Here is a 23,407-nt window from a genome sequence, read left to right on the forward strand (position 1 = left end):
GCACAGTGAACTTTCCCATGTAACAAAACTTAAAAAAAACATTTCAGTAAAAACAATTGATACATCTACATCTACTAATAGCATACCCAATATTTCCCACCCATACTCTCCCACTTTTTCAGCAAAAGGAGAGAGGTGCATTTTTTCATTTCTTCTCTCGGTCCAAGCTTTGACCCTGGCTTCTTGGAGGCTATAGAATGTAAATTCTGGTAAACTGGAAAGTCTTGGAGACCAGATCAGGTCATGGAAGTCAGTGTGGCTCAGCTCTGAAAGACTGGCCAGGAGTTGATTAACTTTTAGGTCACAAAAACTCAGACTACCATATACTAAATTGCCAAGGGATTGCAATCTGCTTTGGTTGGGGGGAGGCTGAACATTGATAAGTTGACAAATGTTCTCAAATTCAAAAATATTTTTAAAGTCAGCAATATGTAGGCTCCTATTGTGTGTTGTATATATGTGTTGTATGTGCAAAAGAAGGGATATATTATATATATACAATTTTATTGCGGAGCTTAGAGTAATGTTCTGACCTTATCACAATTTTTTTAAGTTACAGTCAGTCAGTCAACAAGCATTTATTAGGCACCTACTATGTACCTGTACTATGCTAAGGCATAGTACAGCTCCATTATGACCTCCTTGGTGTGAGAGGGAGGTAGTGCTCCTTACTCTATCCAGTTCTCCTATGTGATTTTAGGCAAGTCATTAATATTTCTGGGTTTCAACCTCCTCATCAGCAACATGGAGGAGGCACACTAAATGACTAAATGACTTCTACCTCTAAATTTTATGTTCTTTGTCCTGCATGTTCAGGAAGGACCCTTCTACACCTGAGAACTGCTGCTCTCACCTCTCCTCGCTAACCTCCCATAGGCATGTACACACATGACACTCACCTCAGAAACCACCCCGAAGGGGAGGAGATGGGGACATTGAGTGTTCTCACTGGAAGAAGGCTATATTGTCTCTTTTGTCCACTTTATCTCTGTGGTATCAGCTTTAGCTGGTTTCTTTAGGTGCTCTGAGGGGGCTGCTACTTTTGGCGGTGTATGGGGTGGGAAGGAGTGTGGGTGCCTCAACAACCAGTGGCTCACTGGGGAGGGCAGGATAATGGGATCCTGTGTGAATAGGAATGGGAGTTTTTTGAAGGAAGGTGCCGGATCCATTGGCTACTAGCCAGTTGTTCTTTTTAGAGATGTAACAAATTACCAGTAGATGGTGCTCTGACAACAGAGAAGCCATAAATCTAATCCAACCCAATGGTATCTTTCTCTAAAAGAAAAAAAAATACAGCAAAAAAAACAATACCCCAAACCAAAAAGCCTCTCTTTTTCATAGAATTCATGAGTTATAAGGGGCCTTATCAATGATCTCATCCAAGCCTCTCATTTTGCTTGGTTGGGAAGAATAGGAATTTCAAATTGGGATCAGAGCCAGAAAGAAGCAAGAGTTTGCTACTTCCCACCTCTCCCCTACCCCTTCCTTTTGTGGATGGTTGAGATGGAAATAGGATTGGAGAGACTAGAGTTTGCAGAAATACCAGAAAAAATTATAAGTAGTATCTCCCCCAGACTCTTGTCCTGCAGGACATGGTCTTTCCAACCTTCCAACCCAGTTCAGTTTCTGTTTATGAAGAGGATATCCATTGGCAATTTCCCCTTGAATTTTCCTGAGGACCACTGAATTCATGTGTGTGACATAGTACAGAGGTAACCTTGTCCTCTTTCCTAGCCCAGAGGTGTATTAATTGTATGCACCTACCCAACACCTACCTCATCTGAACTTTAGCCAACTGGGTTGGTATATACATCTTCCATAGAGAATCTTGTATCTGTATTTGTGTGTCTTCTCATCTTTTATCCTCCTGCTTTCCTTAACAGGGTAGTTTTTAATTCTACTTTGTTTAGAGGATAGTTTATCCCAGAATATTGAGGGCTTAGAAGATATCACTTGATTACGATGATGCTTCCAGTCACATAGAACTTTCATAGGACCGTAGGATATACTTTCTGGCAACTCTTTTTTTCTTTAAATAATATTTTATTTTCCCCTAGTTACATGTAAAGACAATTTTCAACATTCATTTTTTAAAAATTTTGGGTTCTAAATATTCTCTCTCCCTCCCCCCACCCAAGACAGCAAGCAATTTGATATAGGTTATACTTGTTCAATCATGCAAAACATATTACCATGCTAGTCATGTTGTAAAAGAAGACACAGACCCAAAGGAAAAAACACACCATAAAAAAAGATATGGATGGTGAAAATAGTATACTTCAACTACATTCAAACTCCATCAGCTCCTTCTCTGGAGGTGGATAGCATTTTTCATCATGAGACCTTTGGAATTGTCTTGTATTGTATTGCTGAGAATATTGAAGTCATTCACAGTTGAACATTGTACAGTGTTTCTGTTACTGTGTACAACGTTCTCCCAGTTCTCACTTCATTCACTGTGCATTAGTTCATATAAATCTTGACGAGTTTTTCTGAAATCTGCTGACTTATCATTTTTAATAGTCCAGTAATATTCCATTACAATCATATACCACAACTTACTTATTCCCCAATTAATGAGCACTCCCTCAATTTCCAATTCTATGCCACCACAAAAAAAGCTGCCATAAATATTTTTATACCTAGAAGTCCCTTTCCCTTTTGGGAGATTTCTTTGGGATACAGACTAGGAGTGGTATTGCTGAATCAAAGGGTATGCGCAATATGATAGCTGTTTAGGCATAATTTCTGGCAACTTCCAAGTCCAAATTGGATGATCGTTGTCTTGAAGGGCAGCTTGGTCTCATGGAAAGAATGCTGAACTAGGCATCAGAAGATGTAGGCCTTGTCAGTCATGTATCCTGAGTTCAGCTCCCATCCCAGACTACGTTACTCTGGACAAGTCACTGAACTTCTCTAAAACTCAAAGTCCTTTCAGTAAAATGAGAATAATATTAGAACCTGTCTGGAAGGGTTTTTATGAGGATACACATGAGTTATTGTTTGTGAACGTAATTTGAAAACTGTACATCTTAAGGGTCTTCTACTAAAGTCCTTCTCTGCTACCTTCTTGTGGTTTAGAGGTAACCATGCTGGTTTTGAAGGCTATTCCAGCAGATCTCAGGTAGGGCCTACTAAGCTAGAAATATTTTGAGCATAGATCTAGTGACAAATACTCCTTCACACATGCACACATGCACATACACACACACACATGCACACTGTCAACCTGGAGTCTGTTGGTAGATTTCAAGTGGCTCATGAACTTGGATGGAAAAACATTACATATTTATTTACACTATCCTCTAAAATTGAGCATTCAATTTGCATTATTTAAAAACATGATTCTAAGGTTGCCAAAGGAGTCTACAGTCTAAAACACAAAAAATGTTAAGAACCCTTTCATTAAAAAATCTTTTAAGATATGGAGAAGGTTTATTTGGTGTGAGAACAAACAGTACCCAGGACAATTAAATCTTAAGTCCTTGAAACTCTCTCTCTCTCTCTCTCTCTCTATATATATATATATATATATATATACACACATATATATGTATATATATGTATATATGTATATATACATATATATGTATCTGTCAATCTATCTATCTATCCATCCATCTCTAGATGAAGGAGGTGTGGGGTGTGGAATGTTCAGAGTAACCATGTATTTATTCTGGGGTGAAAAGTGAACTACATTCACTTTAGAGACTATGAAGCCAGGACACCAGTCCACAGAGTGCTGGACCTGGAGCCAGAAAGACCTAAGTTAAATTCTGTTGTCAGATGCTTTCTAGCTGTGTGACCCAGGGCAAGGATAAAATAAGCTAATATTGTAAAGCACTTTGCAGTCTTTAGAGCACTATTCTAGCTAACATCATCATAATGATTGTCTTTGAGATGGCAGCAGGATTTAAGGAGTGGTAATAACATTGGGGAAGGTGGAAAGGCATATAAGAGGACGGGAGTGCACTTGAAGCAGTGCTCTCCTTCAGCCCCAATCCCTTCTTAACACCAAGCTGGAGAACTTCACAATGCACTGCTTGCCTAGTTCCTTTCTGCATCTGAACTTCAGCCAGCTGGGGTTGTCACACACTCTAGGAAGAAGCCTGTGTCTCCTCCCCCCACCAGACGCACCCACGCCTCCTTCCTTCTTTGCAGGGTTGTCCTTATCCAACTTGTTTATACACCAGTTTATCCCAGATTGGCCCTCAACTTATAAAACGTTGACTCCTATCTTTCAGAGATTCTATTCCCAATCCTTCCCATGGTTTCAAAGAAGCCCTAATCCCACTGAGCCCCCAAACGTCCCTGGGTCCTCTCCATCAGAGCTCCCTAACCCAATAAAAGCACATAAAGAACAATCCATTCCTCTAAATTGATTAAGGTTGAAGAATCACATCAAGCTGTAGTTGGAGGTCCCCAGACAGGAAATAGAATGTGAAAACCATGCCTCTTTACCCAAGATAGCCTTTCCTCCCATGGGTACAATAGAAATGTCAGACTGTTACTTATCGTCTTTCAGCTGGAGAGGGAAGAGAGTGACTTAAGCTTATATTCCCGCTCTAGGTAATATTGAGATGAGGTAGTATGGAGTCCTTCCTCCATGCACTGCCTTAAGAACATCAAGGTATCTAAAAATAAGCTCTACACACAGTAGGCACTTAATATTTGACTGAGGGAGTGTTTGTGATACAATGGAAAAGGCCTTATTTGGAATCCAGAGGATTTGTACTACCTCTTCTATCTGTGTGATCCTGAGCAAGAGACTTAACTTCATCTAGTCTCAGTTTCCTCATTTGTTAAATGAGGAAGTTTGACTAGATGGACTGCAAGATCCTGTCCAGGTTTGAACTTATATTCTATGACTTGGCTAACAAACATTTGGTTGATAGATGGACATATTTGGAATTATTTAGGGAGAAGAAAAGAAATGAGTGTGAAAATAAAGCTAACGTATTTGAAACTAATTTTGAGAAAGATCAGACTCTTCTCTAATGAGGAAAGGACATAAGATCAATTGCAATTGGGACTTGGGATAGATATAAGGAAACATTTCCTGAGAGTTAGGATTGTTAAACATTCTAGCCAGAGATTTGTCAGAATTCACTCTGTTGGGCATATTTAAGAAGATAATTTATTCCCTCTCTGGGGTGTGTCTCTGAGCACAAGGGAAATGACTAAAGAGTTTCTCAAAAACCTTCCAAATCTATGACCCTCAGGGAGTTAGAAATGGAAGTGACCATTGAGTTCATCTAGTCCAACCCTCTCATTTTACACTTGAAGAAAGTGAGTCCCAAATGGATTAAGTGACTTGACCAGGGTCACACAGGTGGTAAGTAGCTGAATTAGAATTTGAACCCTGCTCCTCTGATTTCATAACCAATGTGATTTCAATTTTGCCATAATGACACTAGGATGGCTATAGAAGTCCTATGTTACTAGTAAGCAGGCTGCATGTTGGTGGGGGCCCAGCACACTCCAGACTGAATTCTTTAACGCTTGCTGCCTCCTTGGTAAAAGGACAGAAGAACCTCCCTTTATAAAGCAGGAAGGGAGAGAGGGGGTGAAACGAAAGGACTGATTGTAGCTGTCTGTCTTTGTGCAGCAACCCGGTCTGGTGTGAACTTCGCTTAATCATGAGATCAATAATTTTATGCCCATGATAGGGCTATCAGTGATGGGACTGTTGAGTTCATACTTGCAGATTTCTGAACCTTCTTCTGCAATAGCCACATATATATGGGTACATGATGAAGCAACACAGTGCATGCAGGTGTGAACACACATGTACATGTATATGTACTCATGCAGTACATATATGTGTATACATGTAAAGGTACACGATACACACTGGCATATAATCATACACTTAATATATATACGCACATATGTATATGTACCCATACATATATACATGTACATATATGCATAAATACATGTAGATATATGTATGCATACATATATACACTGTTCTATGGCAGAATCGACAATCTGCTCACACACCTATTTCCCATTATTCCTTCACATACACATTTCCCTGCCTTGTACACACATAGAACAGACACAGTTTCAAAGGCACACTGGTGTCTTATGTTTCTTTCACTTATGGCCTTTCTGGCCTTTTTTTTCCCATTAGGATTTACAGCCATAGCTATACTTTAGCCCAACACCTTCATTTTACAGCCCTCCTGCTACATATGTTATGGTATTTGGTGATTTAGAAAGGGAAGTGGCAACCTGGGACAAAGCCGGAAGAAGCAGAGATGAAAAGTCTTCATGAGGTGGGGATCAGATGGAAGAGGGCTAGAGGGTGCTGAAATCTGTCTACAGGAGAGGTGACATCAGAGAGCTCCAAGAAGCCTGAAAAGAAAGCATCTAGGCCAGGGCATCCGTATTCTTGATTTTATCAGTGCTCTACTGCCCAGGCTCTTTCTATGAAGCTTCTTCCACCCTTCAGAGTCCTGAGAGTGATCTGTATGGTCGAGTATAGAACTCTAACCTGGGGTACCTGGGGTGGAAACTGGGCCAGAGATAAAAACCATTCTCAAGCATGGGCAGGGAGATGCCTGCCTTTTTTCTACCTTACCTCTGCCACCTGGCTACCTGTTCTATTTTATTTTTCCTTCTAAGAGGGAGTTGTTGAAAAAGGCAACCTAGATGACTTGGGGAGGATTGAAGGATACAGGGCATGAGACAATCTTCAAGAGGTAAAAATAGTTTCCCCAAAGACCCTCATCAGACTACCAGATAACCTCAGAGCAGAGGAAGCTCGGAGGCCAAGAACTCTTCAGGGGTACCTGGAGGATCGTTAGACCGGAACTATTTCCCAAGGGAGAGGACCTGTGCCCCGGAGGCTGCCCCCGAGCCTCCCAAGTTGGAGAGTCAAAAGTTTCCATCAGATGCTGTCTCAAGTATCTGAAGAGGATCGGGTCTCAGGGGCTCCTTCCTCCTCCCGTCTGTCTCCTCCCCAGGAGGACACCTCACTTGTAGACTTCCGGTTAGGGAGACCCTTCCGTGGAGAAACCTAAGCTATTCATTAGACTAGCCTTCGAGGGGCGGAGGAGATGCTCTGAGGTTTCCGACTGGGGCTCAGCAAAGAAAGGGAAGAGGGAGGTCTGGAGCCGCGAATGCAGGACCGGGGAGGGAAGAATAGAGAGATAGGGGGCGATATGCGCACAGCTCCCTGCTTCCGAGGCACCCCAAGAACTTGGCTCTGAGCCTCTGCGCTAGCTCATTGAAATCATTTGGGAGAGGGAGACGAGTGTGCATGTGCGCCCCCAGCCCCGGCCACTAGCACAGCCACAACCGTGCCGCCAGCTGCGCGGGTTTTCTTCCTTGGAGTCATCCTTTAGGGAGATTCTTGCCTAGGAAGGGCTACGAAGACTGCATACTGCTGCTTTGCTTCAGCGAAAAAAAAAAACAAAAAAACCCAACAACCCACAGAACAGCCCCCACCCCCCACCCCGCTCAACCATTATTGCCCGAGATTCTTCCTGATTATACCCCGCCCACTCCTCTCCACGTCCTCCTACCCCCATCCTCATTCTCTCCAGGTCTGCGTGTGAGTGGTGAGCTGCTGAGCTCGCCCCCCCCCCCACTTCTTGCTCTTCCCCTCTCCTGTCTCTCCCCCTCCCCTCGCTCTCCCAGCCTCCTTACACCCTCTCCTTCTCCTTCTCTCCCCTTTCCTGTCTCCTCCTCCTCTCCCTGGAGAGAGGATGTTTAGGTTGCAGGGGAAGATTGAGTCGTTCGGGAGGAAGTTCAGTCCTTGGACCCCTCCCGCGTCGGGCTGAAGCCAGCCTGAACGCAGCAACCTGTTTCCTCGCCCCCGGAGGAGGTGCAGACGAGCGTTTGGGTTGCCTGCTGATCGGTGGCATTGAACTGGGCGCCGGCAAGGACTTGGGGACCGCCTTTGCTTTCTCCAGGCTTAACTTTTAAGTCAGGCAGACTATCGGGAAGTGATTTCCTTCCCCTGAGGGAGCAGCTCGTTTTGGGGGGGGGGAGAGGTTGTGGTGACAGCAAGAAGGAACCTTGATTTATCCATTTCCCTTCTCCCTCTCATCCCTCCACTGGTTTGCGTCTGTACTGGCAGATTTAAAGACCCAAGGCTGTCCCTGTGGAATTTAGGGCTGATTTCTTAATCTGCCTTTCAGGGACAAAGCTTGGAAAAGACTCACCGTTCCCAGTTCAACATCCTTTTCAAAGTTTTTTTTTTTTAATTTTTTCATTCTTCCTCCCCCCCAACCAGTCAACCACCAAACTGTTACCTACGGACTGAGGCCAGTGACAGCCTGTCTCTCTGAACCGGGGTGTGTGTGTGCGTGTGTGTCTCCAGAAGAGCGATGTTTGAAGGGCAAACCACCCCACCCGCATCCCTCCCTGGTCCCAAGCGCCAACATGCCCTGACTCTTTGAAGGAAAAGACATTGCCTCTACGATCTGAGCCCCTTTCCTTTTCTCCTTCCTTCCCTCCTCTTTCTGAGGGATGGAGCTTCACAGCAGTCGCCTTTAGACTGAACAGTCCAGAGTGGTGGTGCCGCCGTCAGCTGCTGCCTCTGGCTCTCAGAGACTGCTGTCGCTGCCTCTCCATTTCGGTGCCTCCGTTTCTCGCTGCCTCTTTCTGTGTGTCTTTGCTTATCGCTAGGTGTGGGGCTTTCGGCTCGGATCACCTTTGTGTGTGTTTTGTTTGTTTAAACTTCCAGGATGGCTCGCTTTGGGGAGGCTGTGGTTGGCAGGCCAGGATCCGGAGATGGAGACTCCGAGCAGAGCAGGAACCGGCAAGGAACACCAGTGCAGTCCGCGGGGCCGGCGGCCGCCTACAAGCAATCCAAAGCCCAGAGGGCCAGGACTATGGCTTTATACAATCCCATTCCGGTCAGGCAGAACTGTTTCACCGTCAACAGATCCCTGTTTATCTTCGGAGAAGATAACATTGTCAGGAAATATGCCAAGAAGCTCATCGATTGGCCATATCCTTTCTCCCGCACCCTACCCTTCCTCTCCCTCTTTTCATTTCCCCTCGTGAGGAAAAAAATACTCATGGATGGGATTATTTTTCCCATTCTGGTCCCAATTTGCACCTTTCCTAAAGTGCACCCTTCACTTCGTTGTATTTAAGGAGCTATTTTGATGTGGTAGCGACCAGCGTATGCACTAGTGTTTTTCAAGGTAAGACTTTTGGTTTCTGACTCCCCTTCCCCAATGTGGATAGCCAAGGAACTCATGGGCTAGGGAGCCTGATGTGTGTGCCAAGTTTTTCAGGCTTTGTCTGATTTTCACACCCTCCCACTCCCATTCCCTTCCTGCGGTTCACTCTTTGTAGGTTTTTTTTTTTTTTCTGAGAATCTCACTCTTAGATAGAAATCAGTTCTCTTCTCTCCCCACTGCTCCACCTGCTCTCTCTGAAACGAGTTTGGAAGACGCCAGTGCTGCTTCTGCCTATTGGGAAATGAGGCCCATGGATTATTGGATCTGTTAGGTTCTAAGTCCCGAAAGCTCAGTGCCAGAAATCAAGGAGCAAACAAAAATAAAGAAAGAAAGCCCCTTCCCACCCGGGTGCCAACAGTTTGCCGGGGACTATTTCAGGTCAGCTGTTAAATGGAGTGAACTCCTGAGGAGGTGACGGGCATCTCTAAGGCCACCGCCCGAAAGCACCTGGAAGTTGGAACTTCCAGCTGCTCAATGTGGGGAAAGCTCACACAGGCTCTCTTTTCTTTCTGAGTCCGAGTTTTTGAGTCCCATTCTCCCCTTTAACTGTTTGACACAGTTCGGCTTCTTAACGGGTCCCTAGAGATAAATCGGACGGGCTTGTGTTGAGCAGTTAGGAAAACAGGTGTGTTATCAATCTTCTAGTGCTCCTAATGCACTACACGCCATAAAGGGGGTGGGGGGAGTGGAGGCGGAGGCAGCAGCAGCGTCAGGCAAGGGGAAGAGGCTTTGCAGGTTTAGTCAAATGCACCAAATGCTTGCTGTTGATTAGACACCTTATCGTAATACTATTCCTCAAGAATTAGGGTGCCCCGCCGGGGTTTTAGGGCACAGAAGGCCCTGTAAATAGAAAGCAAACGAGTGGTTTGGTGTTAAATGGGGAGTAGGCTTGGAAACACTCGACATGCATGCTTGGGTGAGGTTTACTGGCGAGGTTGCGCACCGCGAGGCACTAGTCTGCAACGAGGCCCCTCCTTCAGCCTCCCTCCCCTCTTCCCCTCCTCCCGCTCCTTGGCAGGTGTGCATCAGCAGGACAGCTGTTGGTTGCACTGGGGCCCTGGTATTTGCCAGACACGAGGCAGGTTTCCCTCGGGCTTCCGCATCTCCTCCATCAGCTCTTGGGTTTCTCTCTCCTTCCTCTCTCTGCCGTGCTCCCTGCACTACCCCCACCCCCTCCTTTCTTCCCTCGATCCCTCTTCTCTCCACATTCCAACAACGCTGCTATTAGCTAGTGTGTGGCACTTCTCGACAGCACCCCTCATTACAGAGGAGCATCTCCAAGCAGATATTCTTCCTGATGCTCGAACCCACCCACTACCAAACCTGTCTGAGCTTCTCCCTACCCGCCCTACTCCGCTCCCCCAAGCAGGAGAGCACACACACACACACACACACACACACACACACACTCCCCTGGGTGGGGGTGGGTGTTATCCTAGTTGACTTTAATATGCTGGCCCCCTGTTGGGGGCTTAGTGCCCTGAGAATCCCCTACATTCCCTTCCCCCATCCCTCCTCCTCCTTCTCAACACCATATTCAGCTGTCTTTGTGTTGGGCTCTGTGGGTGCAGCCTTCCTATTATGCAGCTAGCCCCTCCCTGTTTAACCAGCACAGGCATCCAAAGACCAGAGTGGTAGTACTCTTCCACCTTTGCAATTATCTAAAATTTTCACAGGTCACAAGGACCTGCCTTGCTGTCTGTACTTCTTCTCTTACGGTGTGTTTACTCCGACAGGCTCCTTCTCGTTTTCACTCAATAGACAAAGGCACCTAACCACCATGTGGTAAGCATGCCCGCAGTCATAGGTGGTACCTCGGACAGCGCCACCGAAACTCCTAGCTGTGCCCCTTAAAGACACAGTGAGCCGGGTACTTCTCATCACCTTGCTCACATATTTCTGCACCTTCCGTTCCTTGGACTACTGCACCCTTGCTTCTTTAGGCTTTGCTAAATAAAGCACATTTCAGAGACCATGTGGTTGACCCAGCCATGCTTTTTCTTTCTCTTTAAAGTTAAGACTTTTTCATAAGGCATTGGCAGGAAACTATACTGTCTATACGATTTACATCGCCCTTCTTTTTACTGGGCCAAAATACACTCCTGAGTAAGAAAGTTATATCGGTAGGTAAGGGATTAAATTGGCTTCAGCATCTTGTCTTGCTCTGTGGCAGGGGTGGTGATAGGGAGCATGACCCCCAACTAAATGGTCCTTTGAATCTCTGGCAATGAGGTAGACCTCTTGGAAGTTTCATGTTACACTAGAGCTGTGCTGCTTTCACAGTGTTCAGATAATCTCTGAGGAGATATACAGAGCTGCCAAGTTGGGACGGTTAAAATACACCACACTTATGACTTCCTGACTTCACATTTTAGGTGACAAATGCATTATATAAATGAAATTTATGTATGTAAAGCAGCATTTTACAAATCTTAAAAGACTGTATAAATGTTATTGTTTTGTTGCTATTACATGTAAATTCTATTGGAGTTTTGGATGTTATCCTTATCATTATTATTTTCTGTAGGTAATGGATATTTGGCAACCTCCAGCTTCAGCTGATAATCCATGTCCTATAAAATCTCCCCCATTCTCCTACTTATCTACCCCCATCCCACACTCATCCATCTAAGCCACTCAAGCTCCCAATATTCCCAAAGTTCTTCCTTTTTCCTAATTGAATCTCATATAATCAGCAGTATGCATGAAAGAAGTCTTGACTTTAGCTAAACACTTACAGAAATGTATCCTTTGAAATTGTTTTTTTTTTCTCAAAACAGGTCTAGACCATATTTTTGTCTAGGTAGCAAAGTTAACTTCTTCATTATTGGTGCCTATGGTTGGGAATGATTGTTATTTGTGTGATGATCACCTCTCTTTCTCCCCTGAGAAGCTTAAATCCCCTACCTCTTCTGAAAAAAGATAGTCACTGTGGGATTAAGTGGCTAGTGTGTACTTGTATGTAATGACTTAACATTGCTTATAAGATATGTTTCAAATCCTTTCTACTTGGCCTTTAAGGTCTATTCACATAAAAGAATAAAATTTTATCTATGCTCTGCAGAAACTTCCAACTTGAAGGTGGCTTTTTACCCAAAAGGAGAGGTCTCATGTTCAGAGGAGAGGTACTTAAGGGAACAACAAAATTGACATATCAGATATAGTCAGGACAATAGCTCAGCATTGAATGTGTCTTTTTTTTTTCTCTTGAAAGCTACAGTTGTACTGGGAAAGATTTTCCTCATGACACTGTCTTCTGCAGGGATCTTATGCTCTTTCAAAAATGTTAATTCTGTTTGGGGCCTTCATGTCCAATCAGCAAAGAAGAGAATGCTTCTTTCCTCGAAGTTGCTATAATGAAAATCAGACTTTCCAGGTGGCTGTTCAGTGCTTGTTTATGCACAGGATATGACGACTGACCTGAGAGGAACAGAACATTTTTATGATGGCTGGTGGGCTTCATATGCACTTTTAAAGAATACTTACCTAGGGGTAAGGGAAAGAATGCATTGTCATGTATAGAAACTCTGCCCAGTGGCTTAGCTTTATTTGAATTTTCCCAACCTGCTTGGGAGAATTCATCTAACCAAGAGAAGTATACATTTTAATATATAGAAAATAAGCATAATAATAATACTTAACTCCTGGGGTTGTTGTGAGGATCAATTGAGATAAAACTTGTAAATTACTTAGCACAGTGCCTAGCACATAGTAAATACTATGTAAATGTTAGCGATGATGATGATGATATGATAGATGAATTTTATTACACTGGAAAAGTCAAATGTATTCATAGCTGTTATGGTGCCATAGGTTGAATCTAATTATAATGATCTCCATGAATATCCCAATGTTTAGTTGTTGTACTAGAGAGAGTTTCTTCGTAGCTTGAGAACATTCTCACCTTGAACTATCAGCTGGGGACCTGGAAACATTTTTTCTATTGTGAACTTTTCATTGTAATGACATTAATTCATTGATGTTTGAGTTTTCCCTCTTAACCTGGTATACACTTCTTTCCTCCTTAGATCTTACATATTGGTCACATATAACATGGGAAGGAAGGTCAGAATGCCAATATTAGGGCTTAATAATAAGGAAGGGACTTTATAATCATTTACCACATTGGATAATGCACAATTCTTGGTATTTTCATGGAATATTTGCATGATGATGCAGATAGTGATCAGAGATTGTAATTTCAATCAGCATGGAGACTTCAAGGAACTGGGCAAATGTCTCAGTTTTCTTGGGTTCCTGGGGCTTTATGTTAACTGGTCTTCACTTAACATAAGGTGTGGGTAGTATTTACTCCATGGAATTAAACGATGTTTTGCTATGGGTATTGGTTGTAATTAGGATAATACACAGAAAACTGGAAGATGGGTTGGAGTGAAGGAGTATGACAGAATTTAAATGAATTGGGAAGGAGATAAAAATAACTTGAAAGTGATACATTTGCCATTAGTTCTTTACTTTTTTTTGCTTGCTTCCCCCTGTAAATAGTCATGATGTATGCTATGACTTAATTGAAGAGGAGAATAATGAGAATAGGACTTCTGAAAGATTCAGACTCTTGAAATCATTAGATTTCTCTGAAATTATGTGTGCTTTTTTGGTCATTGCTGTATAAAATGCAGAATTTAGTAATGGATCTGCTGCTTTACATTTTTTTTTGTTGAAGGAACATCTGGTTTCTTTCAACCATCTTATTTTACAGTTAAAATCCAATTCAAATTTTGCTTTAAAAATCAGATCTCTTGCAAGCCCCTTTGACTCTACATATTTGATCAGCAGATCAGTAATCCTTGCCCGGCTAGTCTGTATTTATTTCATTTACATGACTGCCTGGAGAGCTACAATTCACTTAAGCCAGAGAGATGAGATCTGACTGATCGGATTCTACTCCATTGATCCTATCTTGTTTCCATATGACCACAATAAAGACATGAAAGAGACAGTCCAAACCATTCTGTAATTAATGGCCTTTTATTTGAGAGACTCTGAATTTCTCTCCCAGTCCTCTCCACCCTTCTTTTCATCTTTCTATATTTCTCCTTCTCTTTCATTTTTAGGTCTGCCTTTGTGAATAATTCATCATACATGTGGGTTTTCCTAGGATTTCCAGAAAAGCAATGCTCCCTGTCTTCTCTTTGAGTATAGTTGAGGGCTTCTGCCAAAAAGGGTCAGTTCCAGAAATGGATTATTTATCCAAAAGCATTGCATACAGTGGGCTTTTGACCTCTGTTTATGGCAAGTCTTTTATTGTTGCCTTTCTTCTAATGACTGCTTCTTTCCCAGTATTCATCACCACATTGAAGGTGCCCAATAAATATTAAACAACCCCAGCCACTAACCAACAGGTATAAATAGCTCGAGGATATTTATGTGCCTAAGTGTCTGTCTCCCAAAGTCCCCAGGCTGATGAGATGCTGACAGACTAGGCAAAGAAACAGACAACTACCACACAGTTTCTTCCTCTTCTAAAATTCCTGTTCTAATTCACAGATTAATCAATTGTGGGTGGGTGTGGAATAGCCTTATTTTAATTGTTGTGTGAAGCACCTTACTCAGCCTGTTTCTCCATTACATGAATTCTAAAGCAATCCTTTCTGAGGGACAGAATGTCAGGGGCTTTAAATTAACACAGCCCGTGTCTTTGCAAGCATTATAATCCTATACAGAGCAGAATTATGTGTGTGCTTACCAATAATGTTTCCAACATTATTCTTAATTAAGGACATAAAATACAGCACCAAGTTTCTTAGTCACTTTTAACCTAGGAATTGCTTGTATTTCTAACCCTATTTGGAGTTCAAGGGTTTTTGCTGTGTGAGTGACAGAATTATGTTTAATTTCTTGTTCTCTTCATCTTTGACTTTATCTTCTATCTACATCTGGGCACCCTGCCAAACTCTCTTATCTTTGCCTCTGGAAAGCAAGGAGCAGCTAGAACTGGTTTCTGCCAAAAGGGGCAGATTATGGAGGATAGTATTGAATGACTTTACTAAGTGGAAAGCTAGGGCTTGAGATGCTGATTCCTTGGAGATATATATACACATGTGTATGTGTGTGTCTGTATTCTGTACTCACTCACATGTGTGTGATGCTTCATGTGCATTCTTCTTGGTGTCACTTTGAGATCCAAATCCAAAGGGCTGAGTTACTATACTCCCTTTCATGAAGAACTGCCAGATCAAAAAAAAAAACACCTTTAATTAAAAGCCTCCCAGAGTTACTTGAATGACCTACTGGTGGACAAAGCCTAGAGTTCATGATCTTCCCAAATGGAACTGCATTTACTCTTTGCCAAATATGTTGCTCTAGAGATAATCCTTTAGAGTTCCAGTATAAATGGTGGCCTTGGGAATGTTACCTTACTTATCTTGGAAGAAGTTTATATCATTATAGGATGACAGAATTTAGGAGGATATTCTTAACCTGAGGTCCATGAACTTGTTTTTAAAAATATTTTGATAACTATATTTTGATATGATTTAGTTTCCTTGGTAATCCAATGTATTTTATGAATTTAAAAACTGTCATTCTGAGAAGGGGTCCAAAAAGCATTAAGAACCTCTGATTTAGAGCTAGATTCTAACCTTGGAGATTACAACTTTGAGCTGAAGTCACATATAACTACTATGTCCCCAAACTATTTCATACCTTCAGGTTCTTCTTGGCATTTCATTTGGGATTATTTGGAGAATTTTGTACGTCCCCAAGAGGCTAATAACTTATTTGTCCATTGATCTGTATTATCTTCATGTTCTGTCTAAACTCACATACTAATTTGGTCTTGGCTCTTAAAGCTAGAGATTGCCCTTACCGCCTTTGAAATTAATCTATTCCTGCCTTCTTCTCCTTAGAACACGTTAAGGAGCCATACAGTTAGTCAACAAGTATTAGTATATGCTTACCATTTACCATATTGTCCTAAGCTCTAGGGATACACAAAAAGGTAAAATCACAGTCTCTGCCCCAAAAGCCCAAATTGTAAGGGAGAGACAACATTTAATAATTCATTATGTAGTATATACAAAGTAGACATAAATTAATCTCAGGGGGCAGAGACTTGTAAAAGCCTGTGAAAGGATTTGGGACTTGAGCTGAGTCTGAAAGGAAACCAAGGAAACCAAAAAAGTGGAGGTGAGGAGGCAGAGCATTCCAGGCATGGAAGACAACCAATCCAAAAGCCCAGAAATGGAAACTGGGGAGTGTCGTGTTTGAGGACCTGCAAGTAGGCCAAGTAGCTGGATCATAGGGTGTATAGTGGGGAGGTAGGGGCAAGATTCGGATGGTAAAGTATAAAAATATTGGAAAAATAAGAAGAGTTCAGATTTTTATGAGTTTTAAATGTCATATAGCGCACTTTATATTTGATCCGGGAGATAATAGGGAGCTACTGGAGTTCATATTGTCTAACCTTCCTGAGTAAAGGAGTGACATAATTAGACCTACTTAAAAAATCATCTTAGTAGCTGACTGGAGGATGTGTTAAAGTGGGGAGAGACTTCAGGCAAGAAGACCAGTTACAAGGCTATTGTAATAGTTCAGGAGAAAGATGATAAGGATCTGAACTAGTGTGGTGGTACGAGTGAAGAGCAAGGCCTGCATAGGAAAGATGTTGTGTGGGTAGGCCCTAGATTCATCAAGGGATTGGATATGTTTAGTGAGTTAGAGTGAGGAATTGAGGATGGCACTGAGGTTGAGAGTCTGAGTGATGGAGAGGATGATGGTGCCCTCAAGAATAATAGGGATATATGAAAGAGGGGAAGGTTTTGGGAGAATGGTAATGAGTTCTTTTCTGGACATGATGAGTTTGAGATGTTTATGGAGTATCCAATCTAAGAAGTCTAAAAGACAATTGGTATTGTAGGACTGGACCTTGAGAGACTAGGGCTGGATCTATGTACTGCGATTATTTACATAAAGATGATAATTCAACCCATGGGAACTAACTCAAAAGAGTTAAAAAAAAGAGGTTAGTTGGTTAGTGAGGATAACATGGATGAAGAGACACAAAGGAGCAGAGAAAGAATGGTCAGACAAGTAAGAGGAGAACCAGGAAAGAGAAGTACTACAAACACCGAGAATGAAATATCCAGGAGGAAAATGTGACCACTTTACACCATATTGTAAAAGACTGCAAAGAAACGAAGAAGGATGCAGATTGAGGAAAGACCATCAGATTTGACAATTAAGGAATTGGTGATAACTTTGGAGACCACAGTTTCAATTTAAAGATGAGGTCAGAAACCAGATTGGAGAGAGTCCAGTTGGAGGACGTTGAGAAGCTTAATAGGAAAAACAAAAGAAGGGTTTTGAATAGTCTGATGAGAAAAAGTAAGTGCTTTCTCTTACTGCATGAAATTCACAATTACACTTGGGTGTCATGGTTTCTTTTAGTAACCTAGCTATCTAACCTGAACTTTGAGGTCCATGTGCCCTGTAAAGTGACTTTAAAACTAAAACCAAATCCCCTACAGCTCATGAGAAGTCTTTAAGCTATATGTAAAAAAATAGTCTTGTGGTTCTTCCCTAATTTCCACACTTCCGACTAGTGGGGCTGGTCAAGGCTTGTCAGAGCTGAGTAGTAGGAAATGAATATTTAACAGCTGTTCACTAATTACCTGGAAGTTTCTAACCTGGTGTTATTGTATATATTTTTTTGCTACTTTTAAAAAATTTCTTTTTCTGGGTCAGCTAGGTGGTGAAGTGAGTAGAGCACTGGCCCTGGAGTCAGGAGGACCTGAGTTCAAATGTGGCCTCAGACGCTTGACAAACTTACTAGCTGTGTGACCTTGGGCAAGTCACTTAACTCCAATTGTCCTGCCTTCCCCCCTCCAAAATAGATTTCTTTTTGTCTTTTGGTGGGTGATCCTTTTCAGCATTAAAGTTGGTTCCTTACTAAGTTACTGTCTCAAATGCATAACACGTTCTCTCCTTGCTTCTCGAACAGTGTTGTAGTCTTTTTAGCATCAGCTCTTGCTGAGGCCAGACAAGCACTTGCATAAGGTAGAGACCACCGAGCTGAGAATTCCTACCTGATTACAAATATCTACCTACCCAACAACCTTGTATCGGTATCATCTCCACCATGGAGATTTGGTCTTTGTAGTGAGGTATTATTTCTTCAAGATTCCCTCAAGAAAATGAAAAAGTAATCACAGAGGCAACTTGGAAGAGTAGGAAGAACCCTGAACTCGCCTTCAGAAGAGATCTGGATCCAAATCCCATTCCCAGCCCTCCCTAGCTCTATGACCAGGGACAAATACTCTAACTTCTTTGAGCCTCAAGTTGCCTACTTGTAAAATGGGGAGAATTGTATCTGTAGTACATGCCTCACAGAGTTGCCATAAAGATCAAATGCTTCCATCACCCTTTCAATCCCACAGGTAGCACATAGGTGCTGTCTGGGACACGCAGCAGGAGGTGCACTCCAATTGGAGGCCCCAGAGTCCCCCAGGGGCAGCTTTTAATAGCATTTTTAGACAAAGGGCTTATATAGGACTAATAGGACACTGCTCTATCACTAGTGAGGCAAGGCAGTGGGGTAGCCTGGAGCACTGAAATGAGGGTATCCTCTGAATTGTCCAATAATGAATGAGGAATGAGGGCCAGGCAGTCGGGAGACTTTAACTATAATTGTGACATAGCATAAAAATTACTGGGATGGGGGAGATATCAGGTCTTTGAGTCAGTTAAGTCTTAGCATGCATGCATTCTGGGGGCTGGGGCTGAGCCCGCCAAACTGAGTTTCACTGCCTAGTAACTGGTTATTGATATAACTCATACACACACAAACACACACAAATACATATTCACACACAGGTTTACAAAGTGCTCTCCTCCTAACATCCTTGAGAGTTAGATAATGCAAGGGTAGTAACTTATTCTAGGATAGCTAGGTGGTGCAATGGATAGAATGCAGGTCTTGGAGTCAGGAAGAGTTATCTTCCTGGCCTCAGATATTTACTAGCTACATGACCCTGGGCAAGTCACTTAACCTTGTTCGCCTCAGTTTCCTCATCTGTAAAATGAGCTGGAGAAGGAAATGGCAAACTAGTCCAGGATCTTTGACAAGAAAATTCCAAATGGGGTCAGGAGGAGTCAGACATGACTGAAAATTGTCTGAAGAACCACCAAAAAATATTTTCTGGAGTCATTTCTCCAACCTTCACAGGCACTCTCAGGTTAGAATCCCCAGAAGGCAGCTGACTACTTCCCTTCTCAGGTTTCTGGAAGCAACACTGTGGGTCTAGGATCAGGGGTGGGGAACCTGCGGCCCCAAGGCCACCTATGGCCTTCTAGGTTCTTGGGTGTGGCCTTTTGACTGAATCCAAGTTTTACAGAACATCCTTTTATTAAGAGGATTTGTTCTGTGAAGTTTTGGTTCAGTCAAAGGGCTGCGCTTGAGGACCTAGAGGGCCGCATGTGGCCTCAAGGCCACAGGTTCCCCACCCTTGGTAGGTTTTTTAGTTCATTTTTTCTTATCAACTCTCCCTCCTGTTTCCCATCATTTTTTTTAATCCAATAACCTAAATTAACTTTTAGAAAAGGGTATTTACTGAAGTTCTATAAGAAAACAGATTGTACAAAACATCCTTCCACCCAAATCAGAGGCACATGCTCCTCCTGTATACACAATGTCTTTGGGAAGAGTAGATCTAAACAATGTTCAAAAATATTGAGGCATCGGCGTTGCAAAAGGTTTTGTAAGTGGTAGCACTGGAATATCTAGTCTCCTTTTGTGGAGTCTCCATGAAGGAAGCAACATTCTCTTCTGGGCTCAAATGATGGGAACCTTTTTACAATCAATAGTTAGCATGCTCTCCATCACCACGAGGCTACGTCCTCCTTCAGGGGTCTATGCCTCTGTATCTGTGTTTGTATTTCTTCTCACTGTGCCTATCTATTCTTCTAGTTGGACATGTTGTGTCCTATTGGTCCCTTCTCTTCAATGAAATGGTCAATGGAAGGTGGGGGTAAGAAGAAGGAACTATCTCTTTGCTCAAAAGAGCAGTTTCCCCTTAGGGCCTTGGCTTGACCTTGAATCCTCAACTGAAATCTACTGCTGAGCCATACCCCTCTGGATCAAGGAACTTCTGAAATGCCTCTCCTGTTTAAAGCTCCTTGAGTTATAGTTATTTATTTATTTGGATAGCCGATCATGCCTTTTCCTTCACTGATCCAATCGAAGAGGCTGATACCCCAGGTTATAGACAACCTAGTTAACTGAAATGTGTGAGTGGGTGTGCTCATGTATGTGTGTACTGATATTCCATCTATTACATGAGCATATTATCCCTATTTTACTTTACTTTTTTTTTTGAGGGGGGAAGGCAGGGCAATTGGGGTTAAGTGACTTGCCCAAGGTCACACAGCTAGTAAGTGTGTCAAGTGTCTGAGCTTGGATTTGAACTCAGGTCTTCCTGACTTCAGGGCTGGTGCTCTACTCACTGTGCCACCTAGCTGCCCCTATTATCCCTATTTTAAAGATTAGAAAAGTGAAGTTCAGAGAAAATTTGCTTTGATTTAGGATCACAAGATTAATAGGTACCAGAACCAGGATTTAAACCTATGTCTTTCTTGACTCTAAGCTCCTGTGTTCTTTCTCACCATACTGAGCTATTTTCAGTCACCTTCTAGGGGTTAGTTTATCAAATCTATTCCAGGCTAACAACTGAGAGCACAGTCAGTTCTGTGGGAATGGGACATAGAATGTATCCCATTTGATAGGGGGAAGGGGGAGCTCAGCCTATAAAGAAATCACTTCCTGGGAAGAACAGTTTTGGGTGGACTACTACAGTGGAGGGAGGGTATCTGGTTAATCTGGAAATCGACCAGTATGGGAATATTAGGTCACTAGGATGGAGGAGGGAGTGATCAAAAGGGAGGAGGAAGGATGCTATAGATGGACTTCTTCAACTTCACAATATTGCTAGGCTTAGCACTGCCTCTAGGTTATTTAAGGGCACTCAAGTGCTGCAAATTATAGGTTTACCCCACTGTGAAAAACAGAGTGGATTCACTCTTAGTGTCATTCTAGTGGCCAGAAGTCTGTTTGAATTGGCACCTCAGATATCTATCATATAATAATAGAGGTTCATATCAATGATCCCAAGGCACTGAAAAATCCTCAAGGGCCTCCTGAATTGCTGGTGGAAGATTTAATTCAGTTCAGGGCACGTTTGAGTGCTATGTATGTTATTGTATTCCAATTCTTGAACAATTGATCGTCTGTACCTGATATATCTTGTTGCTCAGCTGTTTTTCAGTTGTGTCCAACTCTCTGTGACCCCATCTGGGGTTTTCTTGGTAGAGATACTGGAGCGATTTGCCATTTTCTTCTCTGGCTCATTTTACATATGAGGACACTGAGGCAAATAGGGTTAAGCGACTTGGTGATGGTCACAGGACTAGTAAGTGTCTGAGGCTGGATTTGAACTTGTGAAGATGAGTCTTCCTAACCCCAAGACCAGTACTCTATCCACTGTGAAACCTAGCTGCACAAAATGTACAAGGTAGCTCTATTAAGTAGAACATTTGATTAACTCTGTTCCATAGCTGTGCCATATGACAGAAGTTTACTACAGTAGTATCCTAAACAGCTCTGCTCAATTCCTTGGTACTTCTTAGGGCTGAAGGGGAAGCTTGGCAGAATTGCTAAATCATTGGGTAGTGAGTAGAATAAAGACTTTAATTTTTCATGGGTCGTTGTATCAGGGTTGAGATTTACTATGCTGATAAGCTTGTATTATATTGATCCTGGGTTCAGGACTTTCTATTAATACAGCCCTGGAAACAAGTGCTGAGATTCCCAGGAGAGATTTGGATAAGCACTCCAGGAGGAATTAGTTTTTGTAGGTTTTACCCTTAACTTGATTCCTTGTTTTCTAGTTAATGGATTGGACATATATCTGGCCTCTATTCCCCATTATGCTCTTTCCTTGACATTAGGATCATGAAAAGTTTTACCATCAGCTTCCATGATATTGATGAATGTATGTGGGTTCTCGAGAATCTATTCTAAATTTGGTAGCCATTTGTAGAATCTTAGAGTTGGGAGGTATCTTTGAAGTAATTTAATCTAACTTTTTACCCAGTGCAATATTCCTGACATGGCTATCCAGTCTTTGCTTGGATACTTGCAGTGACTGGGAAGCAGCCCATTCCATTCTGAATAGCTTTAGTTTTTCCTCCTTACATTGAGACAAACATCATTTACTTATAAAGTCCACCTACTTCTGCCCTTGAGAATAACATAGAATATACTTACTCCCTTTTCTATGGGATAATATATTATCCCCTTGAAATATTCTCTTCCAAATCTGAACATTCCCAACATTCTCCCTTTATAGCAGTCTCTACTAGCCCCAACCTCTATTGGATACGTTGCAACTTATCCCTATCTCTTAAACATGGTTTCTAGAAATAAACAAAGTACCTTGAATGCTAGCTTATTAGCATGGAAAACAGAAAGAATGTATTTCCTATGGTCAGTACAATGTAGTTTTATTGACTTGTTTAAGATTTCATTAGTTTTTTTGGCAGACACATCAGAGTTTTGATTCATATTAAGCTAGTGGACAATTAAAAAACACCTCTCAGATGTCTTTCACATGAATTGCTCTTAAGTTATGGTTTTTACCATTCTATATTTAGTATAGAAAGGTTTTTGTTCTTAAGGAATCTTATATATCTTAAGCTCTGTTAAATTTTATCTTGCTAATTTTAGCCCGGCATTAAAGCCTACCAAGATGTTTTTGAATCATGATTTCAATATTTAACATATTAGTTATACCTCTCAGTTTTATGTTTTCAGTAAATTTAATAAGTATATATTTGGTTAATGAATAAAAAGTTATTATGCACTTATTAAGTGCTAGGCACTGTGCTTTTTATGTCTTCATCCAAATTACTAATAAAAATGTTTAAAAGGATAGGGACAGGTGCAGAGACTTGAAGCACCATACCAGAAACTTCTTCTAGATTGGCATTAGCCATTAAAAAATACTCTTTGGGTTTGTTATTCATCCCACCAAATTGTGTCATAATCCAGCCCATAAGAGACTTTATCGGCTCCTTTTGCCAAAATCAAGAAATATTCCCTTGACTTAAATACCTACTTTAAAATAGAAAATGTCATCTTAATTCTCACAAAAATCCATGCTTGATCAGATTTCCAGAAACATTAA

General features: G+C 42.0%; 1 protein-coding gene across 2 annotated transcripts in view; it reads left to right on the forward strand.

Moving 5' to 3' along the window:
- The first annotated feature begins 8,702 nt into the window (after positions 1-8,702).
- Positions 8,703-23,407, forward strand: part of CACNA1E (calcium voltage-gated channel subunit alpha1 E) — a 405,658-nt gene continuing 390,953 nt past the window's right edge. For both annotated transcript variants that reach the window (XM_036756876.1, XM_036756878.1), the window contains exon 1: positions 8,703-8,968. In XM_036756876.1, coding sequence (XP_036612771.1) covers positions 8,703-8,968 — 266 coding nt within the window. The remainder of the gene's footprint in view (positions 8,969-23,407) is intronic.

The sequence above is a fragment of the Trichosurus vulpecula genome, chromosome 4 (assembly GCF_011100635.1).
Source record: "Trichosurus vulpecula isolate mTriVul1 chromosome 4, mTriVul1.pri, whole genome shotgun sequence".
NCBI lineage: Eukaryota > Metazoa > Chordata > Mammalia > Diprotodontia > Phalangeridae > Trichosurus > Trichosurus vulpecula.